Below are 18150 nucleotides of genomic sequence, written 5' to 3'. Positions count from 1 at the left end.
TTTGTCACGGGCCATGGCGATTTAAATTTAAATTTGGGGTAAAAATTTCACCGTAATTGAAGATGTATCGTGTGACGCGTGAGCTCAACAAAATGGAAGTAAAAAAAAGAAAAAGAAAAACTAGAAAAGAAAAAAAAAATGCAAATAATATCAGCCAGCCAGCGAATCTGTTCTCTCTATCTCTGACGTGGATGTGTTGATCTATCATCTACTGCTCTCTGCAATTATTTATCATCCAACTCTAGCACGATTTTCTCTTCTCGATTTCTAGAGAGAGAGAGAGATTGATTCGATCTGACGGTAGAAGATGGGGGAGCGGGAAGGGGGATGTTGTCCGCCGATGGATCTGATGCGCTCGGAGCCGATGCAGCTCGTGCAACTCATCATCCCCATCGAGTCTGCTCATCTCGCCGTGTCCTATCTCGGCGATCTCGGTCTTATTCAATTCAAAGACGTACGCGATTCGTAGTTTCATTCGTCTGTTGTTTCTTTAGCTCCAATTAATCTAATTGTGATTTTTTGCGGTAATGTGATGTGCATAGGGTTATGATTTTCGCGAATAATTGGTATTATGAAACTAAGTATTGGCGAGGATTCTTCTTTGCTTGTTATTGTGTGAAGAAGAAGCACGGAAGATGTGTTTGTAATAACGTTATTGCTAACTTTAGACTAACGTGTTAGTTAATTGTGATGGCAGTTTTTGCTAAAGCAGCTAATTTATACTGTTGATTCTGTTAGGATTTATGATTTGACGTGAGGTATTGGATTTAGCTGGGTTTGGAATCGGAACAAAGTTGTAGAAGATACATGTTGTTTATATCTGCATTGTTCAGCTTTTGTGTTGTTCCTTGTTTAGTTTGTGACTTACCAAATCCAAGTTCATGTTGGCATGTTTGGCATTGAGTGATTATTTACGTGCGCTTGAGTCTGTCAAAATTGCTTTCTGAGTTTGTTGATGCAGCAGACCTGGGATGTTGGTGAAGATGTTGCCATCAAATAGTAGTTGGTTGGTTATTTCAGTTTCCGGTATTAGGTTCAACCAAGTGTGGCACTTGATGTGCATCCTCTGTACTGATTAATTACTACTCTTGGATAATCTGCTGTTCTACAAAATGAAACATATGACTCCCTCCGTTCCAAGATAATAGAGATGTTTCTTTTTGGCATGGAGATTAAGAAATAGCAGATGTTTAATGTGTTGAGTGGAGAGAAAATAAAGTAACAGAGAGTTTAAAATAGAGATGTGAAGAGAGAATAAATTAGGTGAGAGAAAATTGAAAAGAGAATAAGGTAGGAGAAGAAATAAAGTAAGATAGATTGAATGTGTTAATTTTTACCAAAATAGAAATGACTCTTTTATGATGGAACATTGCAAATAGGAATACAGCTCTATTAATGTGGAACGGAGTGAAAATCAGGATTACGAATGTAGGAATAAGGAAAGATGGAAAACTATGCACTTAATTTTTATGAAGTACTTGCATAGGCCCCTGGTATGGGTATGCTTATCTTCTTACTGATCTCATTGGCCTGTGAATTTCTTTTCCATGTCAGTTTCTGTAAGAATTTATATTGTATTTACTTTTTGTGAGCTTCCTTAGCATTGTATCTCAAATCTTGATCACTGCCTTGCTGTCTTCTCTCAGCTAAATGCAGAAAAAAGTCCATTCCAGAGAACATATGCCATTCAGGTAAAGATTTATATCATGATATTAAGTGTTACACTCCTCCCATTTTTAATCAATTATCAACTATCAAGGCTAGCATTGTCTATCATACAGCAAGTATGCATGTAGTAGTTGCTTGGTTTGCAATATGCCATTCACCAAATATGTAGACTTGCATTTTGCTTCTTGGATGTCGGGTTATACGTCATTTCATTCGGTTTGTTAGATCAAGGTCTAGAAAGTATAAATGATTATTATCTATGAAATCACCAATTTTTTACCAACTTATTTAAGGGAGGTGGTATCATTCAAGATAAACTTCAGTCCATCTTTTACACTTAGAAAAACAACACAAATTATAGAGTATCTTAACTTGGCTTCTACGATCTATAGAGTTGTATGGTGCGGTTCTTTCTGGCTGCCGCTGAAATTATTGCCAATACATGTTAGATTTTACTTTCTGCCTGAGCACATATGTCTACCACATGTAAAAGTTGAGTTGTTATTGATTTTTCGGTATCCGCTGAAGATTAAAAGATCTGGAGAAATGGCACGTAAATTAAGATTTTTCCGCGAACAAATGTCAAAGGCTGGGTTGGTGGCTCAAGTGAGGTCTTCAGGTGAAGCCATTGCCAATATAGATGACCTTGAGGTATCCTTAGCTTTTTGTAAATCCTTCAGTTAATTGAATAAGTTTAACCTAGAGTATCATCTCATTTTTCAGGTTAAACTTGGAGATCTTGAGGCTGAGCTAGTTGAGATAAATGCAAATGGTGAAAAGCTACAGCGCTCCTACAATGAGCTAGCGGAGTACAAGCTTGTTCTGCAAAAAGTATTGCTTTATGTTTTCAGTTTTCTCCAATTTTCTTCTCCATCTAATTACAAAAAGTTTTTTGTATCACAAAGTACCTGTATCACATCTTTCTAGGTGTAACTCACTAGTTTGAACATAAACAAACAAACAAGGATACTTATAATTCCAGCAAAATAATACCAGCTTCAGTTCTGGGAGAAAACTCTCTATTAATGTCAAAGAAAAGAGAACCACTTGGAAAATATCTCACATTTGATATTTCCTTACCCATTTTAGGTTCATTCCATCTGAAAGAAGCAATCAGATGGTCAAAGGTCTTAAATCTGCATTGGAGATATAGATGTTGGTTGAAGTTGGTGAACCACACTCTATATATAACAGATTAACACTCGAGTACCATTAATGAATAATGGAGTCGATCTTTTCTAGATGCATATTTTTCACTTGCAGACACTTCCTTTACTAGATGCAGTACCAAGATTTAATCTGATCATCAAGTAGAACATTATCACATTTGTAAAATGAAGTACTCATGAGTCTTTCATGATTCGAACCTAAGAATTTTTTTTTACCAATTCTGCTGTTTTATACCTTCCCCTATATCTTTTATGATCTTTTAGAAGACAAGCATTCAACTCTCCCCTTAGCCGGCACCTATGCTGACACGATTGCTGTTTCATTTCCTTAGGCTGGTGAATTCTTTTCCTCTGCCCTTAGCAGTGCCGAGGCTCGTCAAAGGGAATACTCATCAAATCAGGGCGGGGAGGAATCCTTGGAAATTCCACTGTTATCTGAGCAGGTACAGGCCTTGTAAACTGCATTTTCCCTTTTAGAAAAAGGTCCTATCCCTCTGTTATGGTTATCAATGATGTTTTGTTTCACAGGAAACAACAGATTCATCCAAGCAAGTTCGCCTAGGATTTATCACTGGACTTGTTCCCAGGGAAAAGTCTATGGCATTCGAGAGGATTTTGTTCCGGGCTACTAGGGGTAATGTGTATCTGAAGCAGGTTGCTGTGGATGAGCCAGTTGTTGACCCAGTATCAGGGGATAAGGTATATTTAATTGACTCATATACCAGAACTAGTTCTGCAAGGCCTCATGAATCTACCAATGATGATTTTATTCTTGTTGGTTTTACTGATTAGTTGAATGCTTTGTTTCAACCCTACTCCAGGGTTGAGATTTTATTAATTACTTCTATCATGAATCAGCTCTTATAGTGTCTTTTCATCAGTTTCCAAATCTTACACTGAACTGAACATTTGAGCCACATGCCTATGAGTTTCTAGAATCATTTATGACTGTATGTTAAGCGTGATTATGTTTTCACTTGAGCTCTTTTAGCAGCATATGCTTCTTGGTAGTGTCAATAAAGTCTTGTCACTTGCATACAAAATTGATGTTTTTTTTATCTGTTTAATGGAGTGTTAAATATCTAAAACACTGATACTGTTTTTCTCCTGGTACTTCATACCAATGCATGCATATGAGACATTCTATTAACAAATGCTCCGTAACAATTTACACACATGATAGAAGAATGATTTGCAGAGAACTAATTTTTGTATCTTATGGTATAGGTTGAAAAAAATGTATTCGCAGTTTTCTTTTCTGGGGAAAGGGCGAAAAACAAAATCCTGAAAATATGTGAGGCATTTGGAGCAAATAGATACTCTTTTAGTGAGGATGTCAGCAAGCAGGCTCAATTGATCACTGAGGTATGTGATTTTGTAATATTATTGCCAAAAAAAGAAAGAAATAAGCTGCTTTAGTTCCTTACTGCACTCAGTTACTAACCTTGTTCTGTATGTCTGTATCATTAACTAGTTTTATAATCATCCCCTCTTCTGATATCTAAACCTTTTTCTTCTGCTGCTTTAGGTCTCTGGGAGGCTAGCAGAGCTAAAGACTACAATAGATGCAGGACTTGTTCATCGGGGAAACTTACTTCAAACTATTGGAGAACAGTTCGAGCAGTGGAATGTCTTGGTATGACACATTATTTAGCTGAAAGTTCTGAACTGATGAACGCCCCCCTTAACCGAAATCATAGCTCTTCATCTTTTTAATGAGTTAATGGTGCGCTGTGCAAACATTAAATATATTTATGTTTGTAAAGGTGAGGAAGGAAAAAGCCATCTATCACACCCTGAATATGCTCAGTATGGATGTCACCAAGAAATGCCTGGTAGCAGAAGGATGGAGTCCTATTTTTGCAACAAAACAGGTACCTAACCTTTTCTTTTAAAATCAACCCCCTTCTTTGGTCAGGGGAACATAGTTCTATGGAAGTGGTAATCTATCATTGATTCACAAAGCTTGTTCTTAATGCCTAATTTGGAATTTTGAAATCTGGGTAATTTTGCTCAATATGGAGATTTTTCCTTTTGTGTAGATCCAGGATGCGTTACATCAGGCAACACATGATTGCAATTCTCAAGTCGAGGCTATTTTTCAAGTCTTGCATACACGTGAAATGCCCCCAACCTATTTCCGGACAAACAAATTCACTACAGCTTTCCAAGAGATAGTTGATGCTTATGGGTGAGTTTTTTGCTAAAGATTCTGTCGTCGATAGTGGACTACCTCTTAAACTTGAAATACTGCTTCAAATCAAATGTGCTGGTTAATACAACTACCCTAGAAATACTGCCCTGGTCAATCTTGCTACTATATAAAGTATATCATTAAAATGCTAGTGTTTGGTTCTCAAACTTGAACTTTTAAGTTGACTAGCAGTCATATAGTTTTAGTTGTTTTTCTTCGCACATAAATATATGTATGCATATATATTCAGTACAATACAGTTATTATCTGGCTATTTCATTGTCCAATGGCAGAGTGGCCAAGTATCAGGAAGCAAATCCTGGTGTATTCACCATTGTCACTTTCCCGTTTCTGTTTGCGGTCATGTTTGGGGACTGGGGCCATGGTATATGCCTTCTACTTGCTACATTATTTTTTATCGTCAGAGAAAAAAAGCTCTCCAGTCAGGTATGTTCAAGTTCTTCTGAGTTATCTTTTGAACAAATAATAATTCTCCCTTTGTCGAAAAACATGACTACCTTTCCATTTTTTCTATCCACCAAAAACATGCCTAATTCTATTTTTCGACGCTACCCCAGTGACCCCCAAATCTCCTTCATTATCAACCTCTATTTATCTAAATACTTACACAACTACCAGTCTACCACTCTTGGGCTAACCACTAAACCCTTCATTCGCTCACAAATATTATTATAAAATAATGTGGGACCCTCTTCCACTCACAAACACACAACCAAAATTATTAAAACCCATGCCACTAAACGTTAGTCATGTTTTTTGTGGAAGGAGTGAGTATATTCTATGTTTTTCTTTAGCAGCAGCAACCTGTATAGCAGTTACATTCGTTGTTTTGTTGTCTGCTATTCTCTAGCTGAATGCACCATTTCACTTTATTTTAATGCATCAGCTGTTTCTTTTTTCTGGTCAGCATGATATAACACAGTACTTGATGATTGCCTTAACATTAGACTCTGCAAATCTGTAGTTTGTTTATAAACTGCCGTATTTATCCTGTACCTGATTAACTGTGTTTTTAGTAAAATTTAAAAGGTAAGTTATTTTTGTGCGCTGGTGTTGCTTAGATGTTTTGGAACTTAGAACAACTCTGACTAAAACCCGAGTGTTAAGCTACTCTGCAAACTACCTTTGGGGAATTTTTGTTTGAGTCCATAAAGAATGGTGTTTAAATTCTTATATAATCAAATGAATAATTTTCGTGGAGATCAATATATGCTTTAGAAAAATCCTTATTTCAGCCTCGAATATTTTGGTGTTATTCTACTACAGCCGCGTTTATGAATTATATTATACCATATGATGCAGAAACTTGGGGACATCATGGAAATGGCATTTGGTGGACGTTACGTAATTGTGTTGATGTCGATATTCTCAATTTACACTGGATTAATCTATAACGAGTTTTTCTCCGTGCCATTTGAATTATTTGCTCCGTCGGCGTATGTATGTCGCGATGCAACTTGCAGGTATCTGACTGACCTCAAATCTTTTATGCTCTGTTGCATACTCCCTCTTGTGTTCTGAACTTTCTTACTGCAGTGAGGCATCCACTATTGGCTTGATCAAAGGACGAGACACTTATCCATTTGGAGTGGATCCTGCTTGGCATGGTTCACGCAGTGAGCTTCCATTCCTGAACTCACTTAAAATGAAAATGTCCATATTGCTTGGAGTTGCCCAGATGAACCTGGGAATAATATTGAGCTATTTTAATGCCCTCTTCTTCAAGAATAGCATAAACACATGGTAAGTTTAATACCCTGTTTTTCCTGTACTCTTTCATTGATTAGATATAGATCACTGGGATCTATATGTACCCTTTTCTATTAGTTATTCTGAAACACAAATAGTGTAACTATTGTCCGTCGAAGTATCATTTTCTTATTACTCCCATTCCCATTCCAGGTTCCAATTTGTTCCCCAGATGATATTCTTGAATAGCCTGTTTGGCTATCTTTCTCTCCTTATCATTGTCAAGTGGTGTACTGGATCCCAAGCTGATTTATATCATGTGATGATCTACATGTTTCTGAGTCCTACGGATGACCTCGGTGAAAACCAGCTTTTTCCTGGTCAGAAGACGTTGCAGGTTGGTTTTTTTTTTAAAAAAAAAAAATTGGAAAAGCAAAAACTGTTGATTATATATTCATTTTATATTACATCAAATGTGTCGGAAGCTTTTGTATTTCCTAGTTCTTTGACTATGTGAAGCCAATTTCACCTATCTACAGATGGTGCTATTGCTATTGGCTCTTGTGTCTGTCCCATGGATGCTGCTTCCAAAGCCTTTCCTTCTGAAGATGCAACATGAGGTATGCAATTTCTGACTTTCTTATGTTATTTTCCCACTAATCATTGTAGCATTTTATATATCAGTTCATTTTACCTTCCTTTTATCGTTTTGCCTCTCAGAGGCACCAGGGAGAGGCCTATGCACCCCTTCCAGGTGCAGAGGAGTCTTTGCAATCAGGGGCAAACCATAACGATGGCCATGGTCATGGTCATGGTCATGAGGAGTTTGAGTTCAGTGAAGTTTTTGTACATCAGCTTATACACACTATCGAATTTGTTCTTGGAGCAGTGTCAAATACAGCTTCCTATCTTCGTTTGTGGGCACTCAGGTATGTACATGAGTTTGCAACCTTGAAATAATACGGGAACAAGTAATTTCAGTTTGTGCCAGAAGCTAAGACATTCTTTATTCCTTCACTTTCGTTTTGAGTTCTTCAAGATTTTGGATTACCATAAATCAATATTCTTTATTGATCAAATGCAAGGAGGAAAGCATCTCCGTTCCTCTGTCCCTTAATACTAAACTTTGCAGATCACCACACTGAATATCACTCAATGTTCTCCTTCTAACGCTCCTTTTTCCTTTGTGATTTCAGCCTTGCGCACTCTGAGTTATCCGTTGTGTTCTATGAGAAAGTTCTCCTTCTTGCATGGGGGTGAGTTAATTTCTTTCATTGACATCTCTATAAAAGTCTTACGGATGTTTATACCATTTCAATATTTGCATTATTATCTTTATTTGCACCACTGTTGGCATACTCTAATTTTTATTTTTCTGACTAAGAAACTGATGAATGTTTGAACATGTGCAGATATAACAATATAGTCATCCTTATAATCGGCATTATTATCTTTATTTGTGCCACTGTTGGCGTACTCTTGGTGATGGAAACTTTGAGTGCCTTCTTGCACGCGCTGAGACTTCACTGGGTGGAGTTCCAAAACAAGTTTTACGAGGGTGACGGTTACAAGTTCTATCCATTCTCATTCTTTGTGCTCGATACGGAAGAGGAATGAGAGTGCATAAAAAGGAATAAAGATTTGGTGTTTGAATTTGCGTGAATGTTGATGTTTGTTGGTTCTTTCACCTGGTGTCATGCATAGAGAGAGAGATAGAAGTTGGTAATACTTTCAGATTGCCTCCCTACATGACTTTCTGTCCCTCATATTTATCGTTGAGAGGAATAAGCAGGCTTATTTTGTAGCCTGTATTTACTTATGAAGAAGAGTATGGTGTAATTTTATCACTACTAAGTATTATTTATTTTATTTATTCAGCTTAGCACGAGAATCTCCATGTGTATTGCAGAATGGAGTATTAATGTATTCCTATTGATTGTATCCTTTAATTCCGTCTTTTGTAGATGAAGTTTCTCCTAATTCAAATCTCAAGAGGCTTTCCAAATCGTTGCCCTTTCACCTTAATAAACAAATATGTACGTACTTGACTAATTTTGTATAAGCCACATGTATACTTTGTCTCAGCTTGTAAAATTGAAATACTTCATCTTCATTGCCTATTGCAACTTATCTCTTGCTCTGTTAGACCAAATTAGGAAAGAAAAAAAAACGAATATGAGTCGCAATCCAATCCAAAAGTTTGTCGTTTAATATATTTAATTGTTGGTCTACAATCGCTGTAGTAGCAGTTGCGATGTAGCATCCACCATCGACTATTGAAACACAAGGCTTTTTTCATATGATTTCCATGTTCTAACGATTTATTTATTGGTTTAAATTCTTTTGCATTCTTTTTTATTTTCTTTGTGAATTTAATGTATAAACGTTGTATGTGGTGAGTAAATCGAGTCCCCTGCTTCACGAACGAAATGTAGCAACAGTGGACGGCAGTGTACTTCAACATTTCAAAGCACACAAATTAATAGTCACGATGCATAGTTGCAACCAATAGTTTATAAATAAACATACGATTGATTTATAAAATTATAAAAGATGAGTTTTACTTTTCCCCAAATGGTAAATAAATGCAGATGAAGCACACTTCTTTATATACATGAACGAGGTGAAACTTTAATGCACCTCGATACAATGCATCTCTCCTACTTTGAGCTGCTCACAGCTGCAACAGTTGAAACCATGGAATCCACCCCACAAATATTGTGGCCTCGGCAGATTTTGTAGTATCCATTTTCTCCCCAATTCTCTCCCCAAGAGTTCTTTATAATCCAATATGGTTTCTCCTTCAACCGGATGGGAGCATAGCCAGCTTCACCGTACCCAACCAGCAGCACGCCATGATCCAATCGCTTTGAGCAGATGTATGGGCATGACACTCCTCCGACATAAGTCTGCATGAAAACTGCATTGATAGCAACTGCATCCAAGGAGAAATGATATCACTCTCAGAAAACATTTGTGCACCTAGTTGATACTAATTGCATCTATAGTAGAGAATAGATACCTGCAAGAGGACCGTTTTTGACAAGATTTGCTGCGATTTGATCTTCATCAAGCGATACTACACTGAAGTTGGCAACCTTTGCGACAACTTTGCTCTTTTCGAATTTGCAAGTTCCACGATCTGTTCCAGTGTATGGATAGTCTTCTTCTCTCATGAGTCCACCGGCTTTGAGTGTGTATTCAAAAGCACTGTTCATCAATCCACCATTGCACCCTGAGTCACATGAATTTTTGTCTTCTGGATCACACTGCAGATTCAAAACTAGATGCGTCATAACATAGTCTCTTCAAAAAAGAAACATTTAACTTTTATGCTTCAGAAACAAATTATGTGGTCCCAAACTAATACTAACATTCTTCTTCCAATAGATTACTTGTCAATGAACCCACTGAGCACCATCAGACTCCTAACTGATTTTTCTTACCAGTAACAAATCTTATACGTATGAAATACAACAAAGGTTTTAAAACAGTACTCAGAAGCAATCATATCAGATTCATTCATAAGGGACCTGCACACATAAACCTCAGATAATCATACAACAATAAAATGAACAAACTGATGAAGGATTCTTCATAACACGCATCTTGCCTGATCAGCTAATCTAATATTTCCAGACCTTTATATATTCAACAAATAGCATAACATACCATGATTAGTCCACTAAACTATTTTAAACTAACTGTGAGTTCAAACGGATACTAGGAACCAGGCATACCAAATGCAACTAAATCAGTAAAAATCCGACCAAAAAAAACAAGGAAAACAAACCTCATGATCACATTCTACAAGCTGCTGTTCGCTGAGGCTCACAAGCTTCCCTGTTGCGAGGTAGTTGGCACCCTCCAATGCTCCAGTTGTGCTAAACGACCAGCATGATCCACAGGAACCCTGGGAGACATTCACTCGGAATTTAGAACAGCCACAATACTCATAAACCGAGGCCTCAAAGAACCATCACATCCAAAAACTAACAGAGTTCATCATCACCAAAAACAAGTGACTGCCACAAGGTTAGAGAATCAATTAGAGAATGTGATTTTGGATAAGAAGTAAACAGTCAGAAGCACGCAATTCAGAAGATACTGTGGCATTGTCTAAATCTGCACCTAATGCTCTTAATCCTTCAACTTGAACAGAAAGTTTGTATCTAGACATAAATCTCCATCATGCTCGGCTACGATTGCTCATAATCCGAAACTCGAAAAAAATATCAGAAAGTGCAAACGAAAACCTAATTTGGTACATACCTGATTCTTCACCGCTGTAACAGCACCGTGATCTCTCCAATCGAAGTCCTTAGGCAAATCATTGGTAGGCAAAACCGGCGCCTCTTGAGCGTCGGACGGTAGGCGGAGCCTCCTGTTGATTCCGAGGAATCTGTTCCGGAACTCACGCGGCGTGAGATCGGAGAACTGCGTAACGCCGTGAACGGCTGAAGGATCGAGCTTCTGGTGCCGGCTAGCGCGGCGGAGGTTAGCCTTGAACACCGAGAACCTGTGATCGTGCTCCTCCTGAGAAGCGTACGACTTGCTGAATTTACTCTTAAATATAGTGAAATGATGGTCGGCGTTGAGCAACTCGTTATCGCCGTCGCCGTGGTCCACCACTTGACGGATCAGGGGATCGTTGCTATCCAAATTGCCGCCGTCGACAGCGGCGGAATAACGACACGACGCAACGATGAGGAGAGAGGAGAGAAAAAGGAGGGGGAAGCGTGAAGCCATGGCAAAATCGGTTGAGTCTACCTTATTTTCTGATGCGTGGAGATATATAGTGGGAAAAGAAAAAGAACGGGAAGGAGGTGGGAAACCAATGAGGATACGACATGTGGTGGAATTTGATTGGGTTGTGGGGGAGTTGCGTCTTGGGCAGGTCACTGCACGCAATTCCACTATCACGCAATTGAAGAGCTTTCCTTTTTATATTTACCTTTAATTATATTTCCGAAAATGTACTACTCGACCTCGGTCCATAATTAAATATTTTATATTTATTTGGCACAAATTCTAAAAAAAATTTAAATTTATAAATAAAATGGATAGAAAAAAGTTAATGGAATGTGGTACTTATTTTTATATATTAACTTTTTGATGGTCGAAAAAAATAATGGAGGTATTAAATAATTTTCATTTTAATTTGGAAATAAAAGTACCAGTACTTACTATTATTCTGAAAAAAATTCTGACAATCAATCAGAATACCAACGTGATATCTAAAATCTCACATTAATTGAGGAATACTCCTTCCATCCCAAGATAAATGAGCATAAATTTTTTAGGACGAGATTTAAGGAAATGAGTTTTATTAGTAAAGTAAAAAGTGAATAAAGTAGAGACTTAATAAAGAGAAAAAGTAAGAGAGATGATACCAAAAAAGGAAATGGCTCACTTATCTTGTGCCGTCCAAAAAAGGAACGTGAGTCACTGATAAAGCTGATTTCATGCATTGGTTATATGGATAAATTTTGTGATTTCCTGGGTCTAACAAGGTTTTATAAGCCAGGTGTGTAGAGAAATCGCCAGCCCCAGGAAAAAGACGAAGATTGCCTGGAAGAAGAAGCTGGCGGGAAAAGTGAGCAGAAGAAGGAAGAGTTACTAGACTAAGGAGCATCCAATTAGAGGGCAAAATGGGAATTACAAGAACAGTCTAGAAGCTCTACCTCCTATAAATAAGAGCACGCGATCAACATGAAGATATCTCTCTTTCCACTTCGGCTCTTAGCTTAGTTTTTCCACTTTTCTCTACACACACTTGAGGGGAATCATTCTGGGGAGTTCACGTTTCGGATCTAGTCGTGGTGTAACACCGTCTCTACGGAGGCGAAGATACAATCGTTATTTGCTTTCAGTTTACATTCCGTATTTCCCCGAGTCTTCGTTGTTCGAAGCTTGATTGTATTTTGTTATTCTCTCGTTGGATACTTCGTATTTTGCTATGGAGATTTCTATTTTGTTTTCAGTTATGATATTGTCCTCTTATTTGTTTGTTTTGGTGGATATTGTTGGTTGATTTAAGTTTGGAGTTTGAATTGCTTGGAGATTGTGGTTGATCGGTTGAATCTAGTTGAATCTGTGAAGATCGGAGAGGGAAATGGTGTTTCATTGTTGTGGATGGCTTGGATCCGGAGTGGATGAAGCATCCGACGTATAGATCTGTCGCATTTGCATGGTTATAATGTTTTGAATTCTGTTTACTTGCTTGCCTCGTCTAGTAGTCATGGATCTGTGTTAGTTTCAGTGGTTCTTTGAGTCAATCGGTTTAATTTTGTTCGCCCTGTTTCGATCTTTGTTTGTTCTGTTTTTTTTTTCACCGGCTGTTTCGTGATAAAAGTTAGAGAAGATGATGTCGTTGTTAGTTAGTCCTTTAGTTAGTTAATCTGCAGCTTTTTCCGTCGTACTATGTCGTTTTAAGAAATGGTGCTCACGTTTCGCTTTTTGTCTGTCTAGGCTAGCTCAGGAAGTCGTTTACCTAGTCAAGTAATCATTTCAATTACTTCCAGTCATCTTGCATGTCCCTGCCTAGATCTAGTTGTTAGAATAGAATATTATATTTACTCAGTTTAGGAATTAAAGCTCAACCCCGAAAATTGCGTGGCAGCAGCCAAAAATAGCTTCCAGGTCTTTGAGCATGTTTACTTACACATCTGTCTCTCTGGATTCGATTCTTGCTTCCCTGTACTAATCTTTTTAGCTATAGCGGGTTGAGGGTTTTGAAGGGCGAAGGAAGTGATTGTGTGCCCAACGACAGGTTACCCAAGGATTCTCTGAGTTCCTAGACCCAGTGTCTAGTGGATTCTCTGGATCAGGAGATTTAATTTCAAACACACCTCGCTGACTTTTCGACACTCTTCGGTCGCTTATCTTGGGACGAAGGGAGTATATAATTTTGAGTAATTCGTCGTGTAATTTATATTTTCTTAGTGATATTCTGATCACTAATAATTTTGTACAATCATTATTATTTTATGAAATGATGAATAAATGGTAATTACATAAACTATATTGTCGAAAAGAATGACAAAATATGAGAAACATAAATATTTGAGGATACGTTGGGTGCACTATGGTCAATAAGTGAAATCATATCAAATATCAAATCAAATCTCAACCATTGGATTCTTAGATTGGATGGTTGTGATAATAATATTTGAACTACATTATTACACTAAAAGCGTTACATTATTAGCCGAGCTATATTATTAAACAACACAATCTACATTATTGGACTAAAACGCGTTACATTATTAGCCGAGCTATATTTAAACTACACAATCTACATTATTAGACTAAAACACGTTACTTTATTAGCCGAACTACATTATTAGACTGCATAATTTACATTATTAGATGACATGTGACATTAATCTAATGGTTACATCATAAAATCTAATAACTGTGATTTGCTTAGATTTTTGACAGAATTTTACTTATTAATTTAATCACGTCCCTATGTTTGGAATTTTAAGATTTAAAATATAAATAATTATGATATATTTGGAGACGAGGACAGTCTCATATTTTTTAAGACAAAATGATCTAACATATATTTAAAAATGTTCACTTTCTCAATTTTAAATGGTATTAATATTAATATAGTATAAATTTATATTTGATCGATATCGTAGATAATAAAACAACAATAGGGATGCAATCAAATGCAAAATCTAAATATTGTACAAACTCCAAACTATGATCTAGACCGTTAGAAAATGTCAACAGATGACAAAATAGTAGCAACAGAAAATGTCAACACAGTGCCAACAGTTGATGCTGTGGAAATTGTATTGAAACCGTGTTGACATTTTTTGTTGCTACTATTTTATCATCTGTTGATATTTTTTAATGATCTAGATTATAGTTTAGAGTTTGTATAATATATGAGTTTGCATTTTATCACTACCCACATTTGTAGATTGCTACCTAGAACCGAAGTCTCCTTCCTAGAACTAAGGCAACAACTCCTAATAGCTCCTAAGATACTTAGCTTCATTCAAAGACTCAAATCTCTCGATTATACAAAGACGTCAATTTCTTCTCTTTCAAATCAAACTACTCACTTTTCAGTTCTTGTAGTAAAATCCACATGCATTTATAAGGTGATCAGTCAAATAAATGTATAAGCACAGAAGAAATCAAAATAACCACATGAGCCAAGACATAGAAAAAGGAAATCAATTAAACATAAGAATCATTGTATCTCCCCCGTAGAACTCTACGAAGGATTTAGCTACTCATGTTCAACACAAAAGTCAAAGAAATATTCAAAGAAATAATCAAAAACATTGTTTGAACAAGAATAAAACTAAAAGTAGAAACTACTAGAATTGGATTGGACGGATTGGAGGTCTCGTCATCAATCTTGCGATGAATACTCGTCCTCTGTTCGTTCTTCTCTTCTTCCTAGGTGAAAAAGTAGTGTTTTTGGGGTTGAAGGCGTGTAAGTTCTGTTTGGAGGCGTTTCCTAGGCATATATATACCTAGGGTTGACTTTGGGCCCGAAATAAGCTGTCTGACGAAGCTGGCGGGTCGCCAGGTTGGGTGTGCGTCGAAGCGGGCGAGTCGCCAGCTGCTTACGGCGTTTTTTTCGTGTTTTGCTGGCGGGTCGCCAGGTTCATTTGCATGCGAACCTGGCGGGTCGCCAGCTATGTCACTGCTCTGCGCAGTCTTGGTAAAACGGCCATAACTTCTTCTACCGAACTCCGATTGAGACGTTTAAGATATCCACGCGAAGCGCTTTCGAAGACGAAGAGAATGGTATGCATTACATGCGAATCGGACTTCAAAATCTCCAGATAAGCTGTCTCGAACATTGAGCAGCTGCACATCTACATATTTTGTACATTTTTCTACACATTCTTCACAAAATGGTCAAAATACCAACATAATAGAGAAGTAGCTATAACCTATATAGGTTCATGATCAGATTTTTTAAGGTAATTGAGAAATGAGATGCAATATCAGCCACTCATTTTTATTAAATGAGTGGTCCAGATTTTGCCACACAAAACATATTTTAAAATTAATTTATTTTGAAAGGGTAGAATAGTAATTTCATAATAATTTGCCAATCTCACCTCCCTTCCATCGCCTTCCCTCCCCAATCTCCAAAACCTCTCCAGTTCCTTCTCCCGCCACCAATCGCCGCAGCCAAATCCCTCCAAAGGCTCGACCTCAGCCGCAACTCCATCTCCAGCCCCCTCCCCGACCTTAGCCCGCTCCCTCACCAGCCTCGATCTCAGCTACAACAACCTCACCGGCCCAATCCCCTGTCGGTGGTGAGTACGGTTGTCGGCGCCCGCCGCTACGCTCGCGTCCGCTTCTTAGGATTCCTCTACTGTTGCTGCGGCGTCGCCGGAGTCGGATTTGGCGTCGGCGAGCTCCCGAGGCTGGAGAAGGCTTGATTATCGGATCTCACCCCCCTCGACCAGATCAGATCGCCGTTGCTGGCGTGATTGAGACTCTGCGGGAGATTACTGTCGAAGAAATTGGGGGTTTGATGAGAGAGAAACTATGGCGCCGAGATTGAGGTGAAATTGTGAGGAAAAGAGGAGCTGGAATCGAATTCCTGATCGTCGCCGCCGCTGGAGGATTGCATACTCCCGCTATTGCCGGAATCCATGGCTAAATCAATTTCTAGAGAGAGAGAGGTGATTGAAGGTGTAATTGATGGAATTGGTAAACTAGCATAAAGTGATGCTGCAAAAGTTGAAAAGGGGGAAAAGGAGAGAGAATCTGAAGAATTGCACGTAAAAGGTTAGATCGTTCCATCTCCTTCAGATCACTTCAAAAATAAAAGGATCACATTCACACACACATCTCCTCGCCATCTCCTCTCCTCCGTCGATTGCCGCCTCCAGCGGCGTATTCGAATTTCTGGTGAAGCCTATCGCCGGCTCCACGGCGGAGCTCCTTTGCGAGCTGCGGAGAGGCGATGTGGTCGAATTGAGTCAGGCGGTTGGTGGCGGTTTCGATGTGGATCGAATCTCGCCGCCGGAGAAATATTAAACGGTGTTCCATCTTATATAAGAACAATTACGATTAATTTGTGAAATATATGGATGCAGTTTTTAATTCAATTGTATTGCTAGAATTTGTAAGTTGTGGATAAGGTGTTTGTGATATTGCCTAAAATATTATTATTAACATAAATTATATAAGTTGTTGACATGAAAATGTTTGTTGAGGAGTACGAAAACAATGTCAACTATATATATACAATGTCAATTATATGTAAAATGTTGTTATTGACATAATTTATACGTAAAATGTTGTTGTTGACATTAATTATATGTAAAACGTTGTTGTTGACAATAATTATATAGGTCGTTGACATGAAATTTTTTATTCTTGACATGAATTATATAGCTCGTTGACATAATAACGTTTGTTGTTGACATAAATTTTATGAAAAATGTAGTTGACATAATTATATGTAAAACATTGTTGTTGACATGAATTATATGTAAAACGTGAGTTGTTGACATTAGATAATCTCGCTATTGATATGTGAATTATAAGTGTTATTTTTTAGTTGTTGACATTTTAATACGAGTTGTTGACATTCGATAATCTCGCTATTGATAAGTGAATTATAAGTGTTATTTGATGCTTGTTCACATTTTAATACGAGTTGTTGACATTTGATATTCTCGGTATTGATATGTGAATTGTTGACATTAAATTAATATTGTGAATTAGTGGCTGAGATTGCATCTCATTTCTCAATTATGCCCAAAAATCTCATCCTAACAAGACCATATATATATATATATATATATATATATATATATATATAGGGATGTACTAAGATAACAACCCTCTTTATTGTAACACCATACCACCATTTTAGGCCATTGGATCTGAAAATCGTGTGCTTGTCATGCTGCCACGTGTAAAAACACGGAGGGGTAAAATAGGAAATTTCTAATTTTACGTTACCAGATTGCAGTGCTGTTCATTGAATATTGCAGTCTTACCACAACAATATTGCAGTTTACCACGACTACAATATCTAATACAGTAGACTGCAATATCTAATACAGTAGACTGCAAAACCCGTGTTTTTTCACGAAACTTAATCCTAGGCGTCCATAGATGAGATCTAACGGACTATATTGGTGGTATGATGTTATTTTTGTTGGGATTTGTATACTAAAAGATGCTTCGAGCGTACATGCCTTTGTACAGTCAGCTTGTGCATGTATACGAGAAACGCCATGTCCACTTGTTTACCTATTTATGAGAATAAAAAATATAATATAAATGGTTTATTATTGAAATATGATAAACAAGCCTAAGGCTTTTTACTAAGAAGGTCAAGTAGGGAAATTCGATGAATCTCCTCATGAGTTTTCCAGTAGGGGACTTGGCCAGATCTAGTAAGAA

General features: G+C 37.5%; 2 protein-coding genes across 2 annotated transcripts; one reads left to right on the top strand and one right to left on the bottom strand.

Moving 5' to 3' along the window:
* The first annotated feature begins 187 nt into the window (after positions 1–187).
* Positions 188–8690, top strand: LOC125189186 (V-type proton ATPase subunit a3). Its single transcript, XM_048086444.1, has 18 exons — positions 188–454; positions 1647–1691; positions 2197–2319; positions 2392–2499; positions 3170–3280; positions 3366–3536; positions 4065–4202; positions 4366–4473; positions 4604–4711; positions 4880–5028; positions 5325–5478; positions 6355–6515; positions 6589–6795; positions 6955–7138; positions 7281–7361; positions 7462–7670; positions 7938–7997; positions 8154–8690. The coding sequence occupies exons 1-18, from the start codon at positions 308–310 to the stop codon at positions 8356–8358; spliced, it is 2469 nt and encodes an 822-aa protein (XP_047942401.1). The 5' UTR covers positions 188–307; the 3' UTR covers positions 8359–8690.
* Positions 8691–9237: 547 nt separating this feature from the next.
* On the bottom strand, positions 9238–11518 carry LOC125189187 (cysteine protease RD19A). Its single transcript, XM_048086445.1, has 4 exons — positions 11014–11518; positions 10535–10654; positions 9764–10010; positions 9238–9676 (listed from the first exon to the last, which is right to left on the bottom strand). Exons 1-4 carry the CDS (start codon positions 11488–11490, stop codon positions 9402–9404), a joined length of 1119 nt encoding a protein of 372 aa, XP_047942402.1. The 5' UTR covers positions 11491–11518; the 3' UTR covers positions 9238–9401.
* Positions 11519–18150: the final 6632 nt, after the last annotated feature.

The sequence above is a fragment of the Salvia hispanica genome, chromosome 5 (assembly GCF_023119035.1).
Source record: "Salvia hispanica cultivar TCC Black 2014 chromosome 5, UniMelb_Shisp_WGS_1.0, whole genome shotgun sequence".
NCBI lineage: Eukaryota > Viridiplantae > Streptophyta > Magnoliopsida > Lamiales > Lamiaceae > Salvia > Salvia hispanica.
This window is presented reverse-complemented; position numbering and strand designations above follow the sequence as displayed.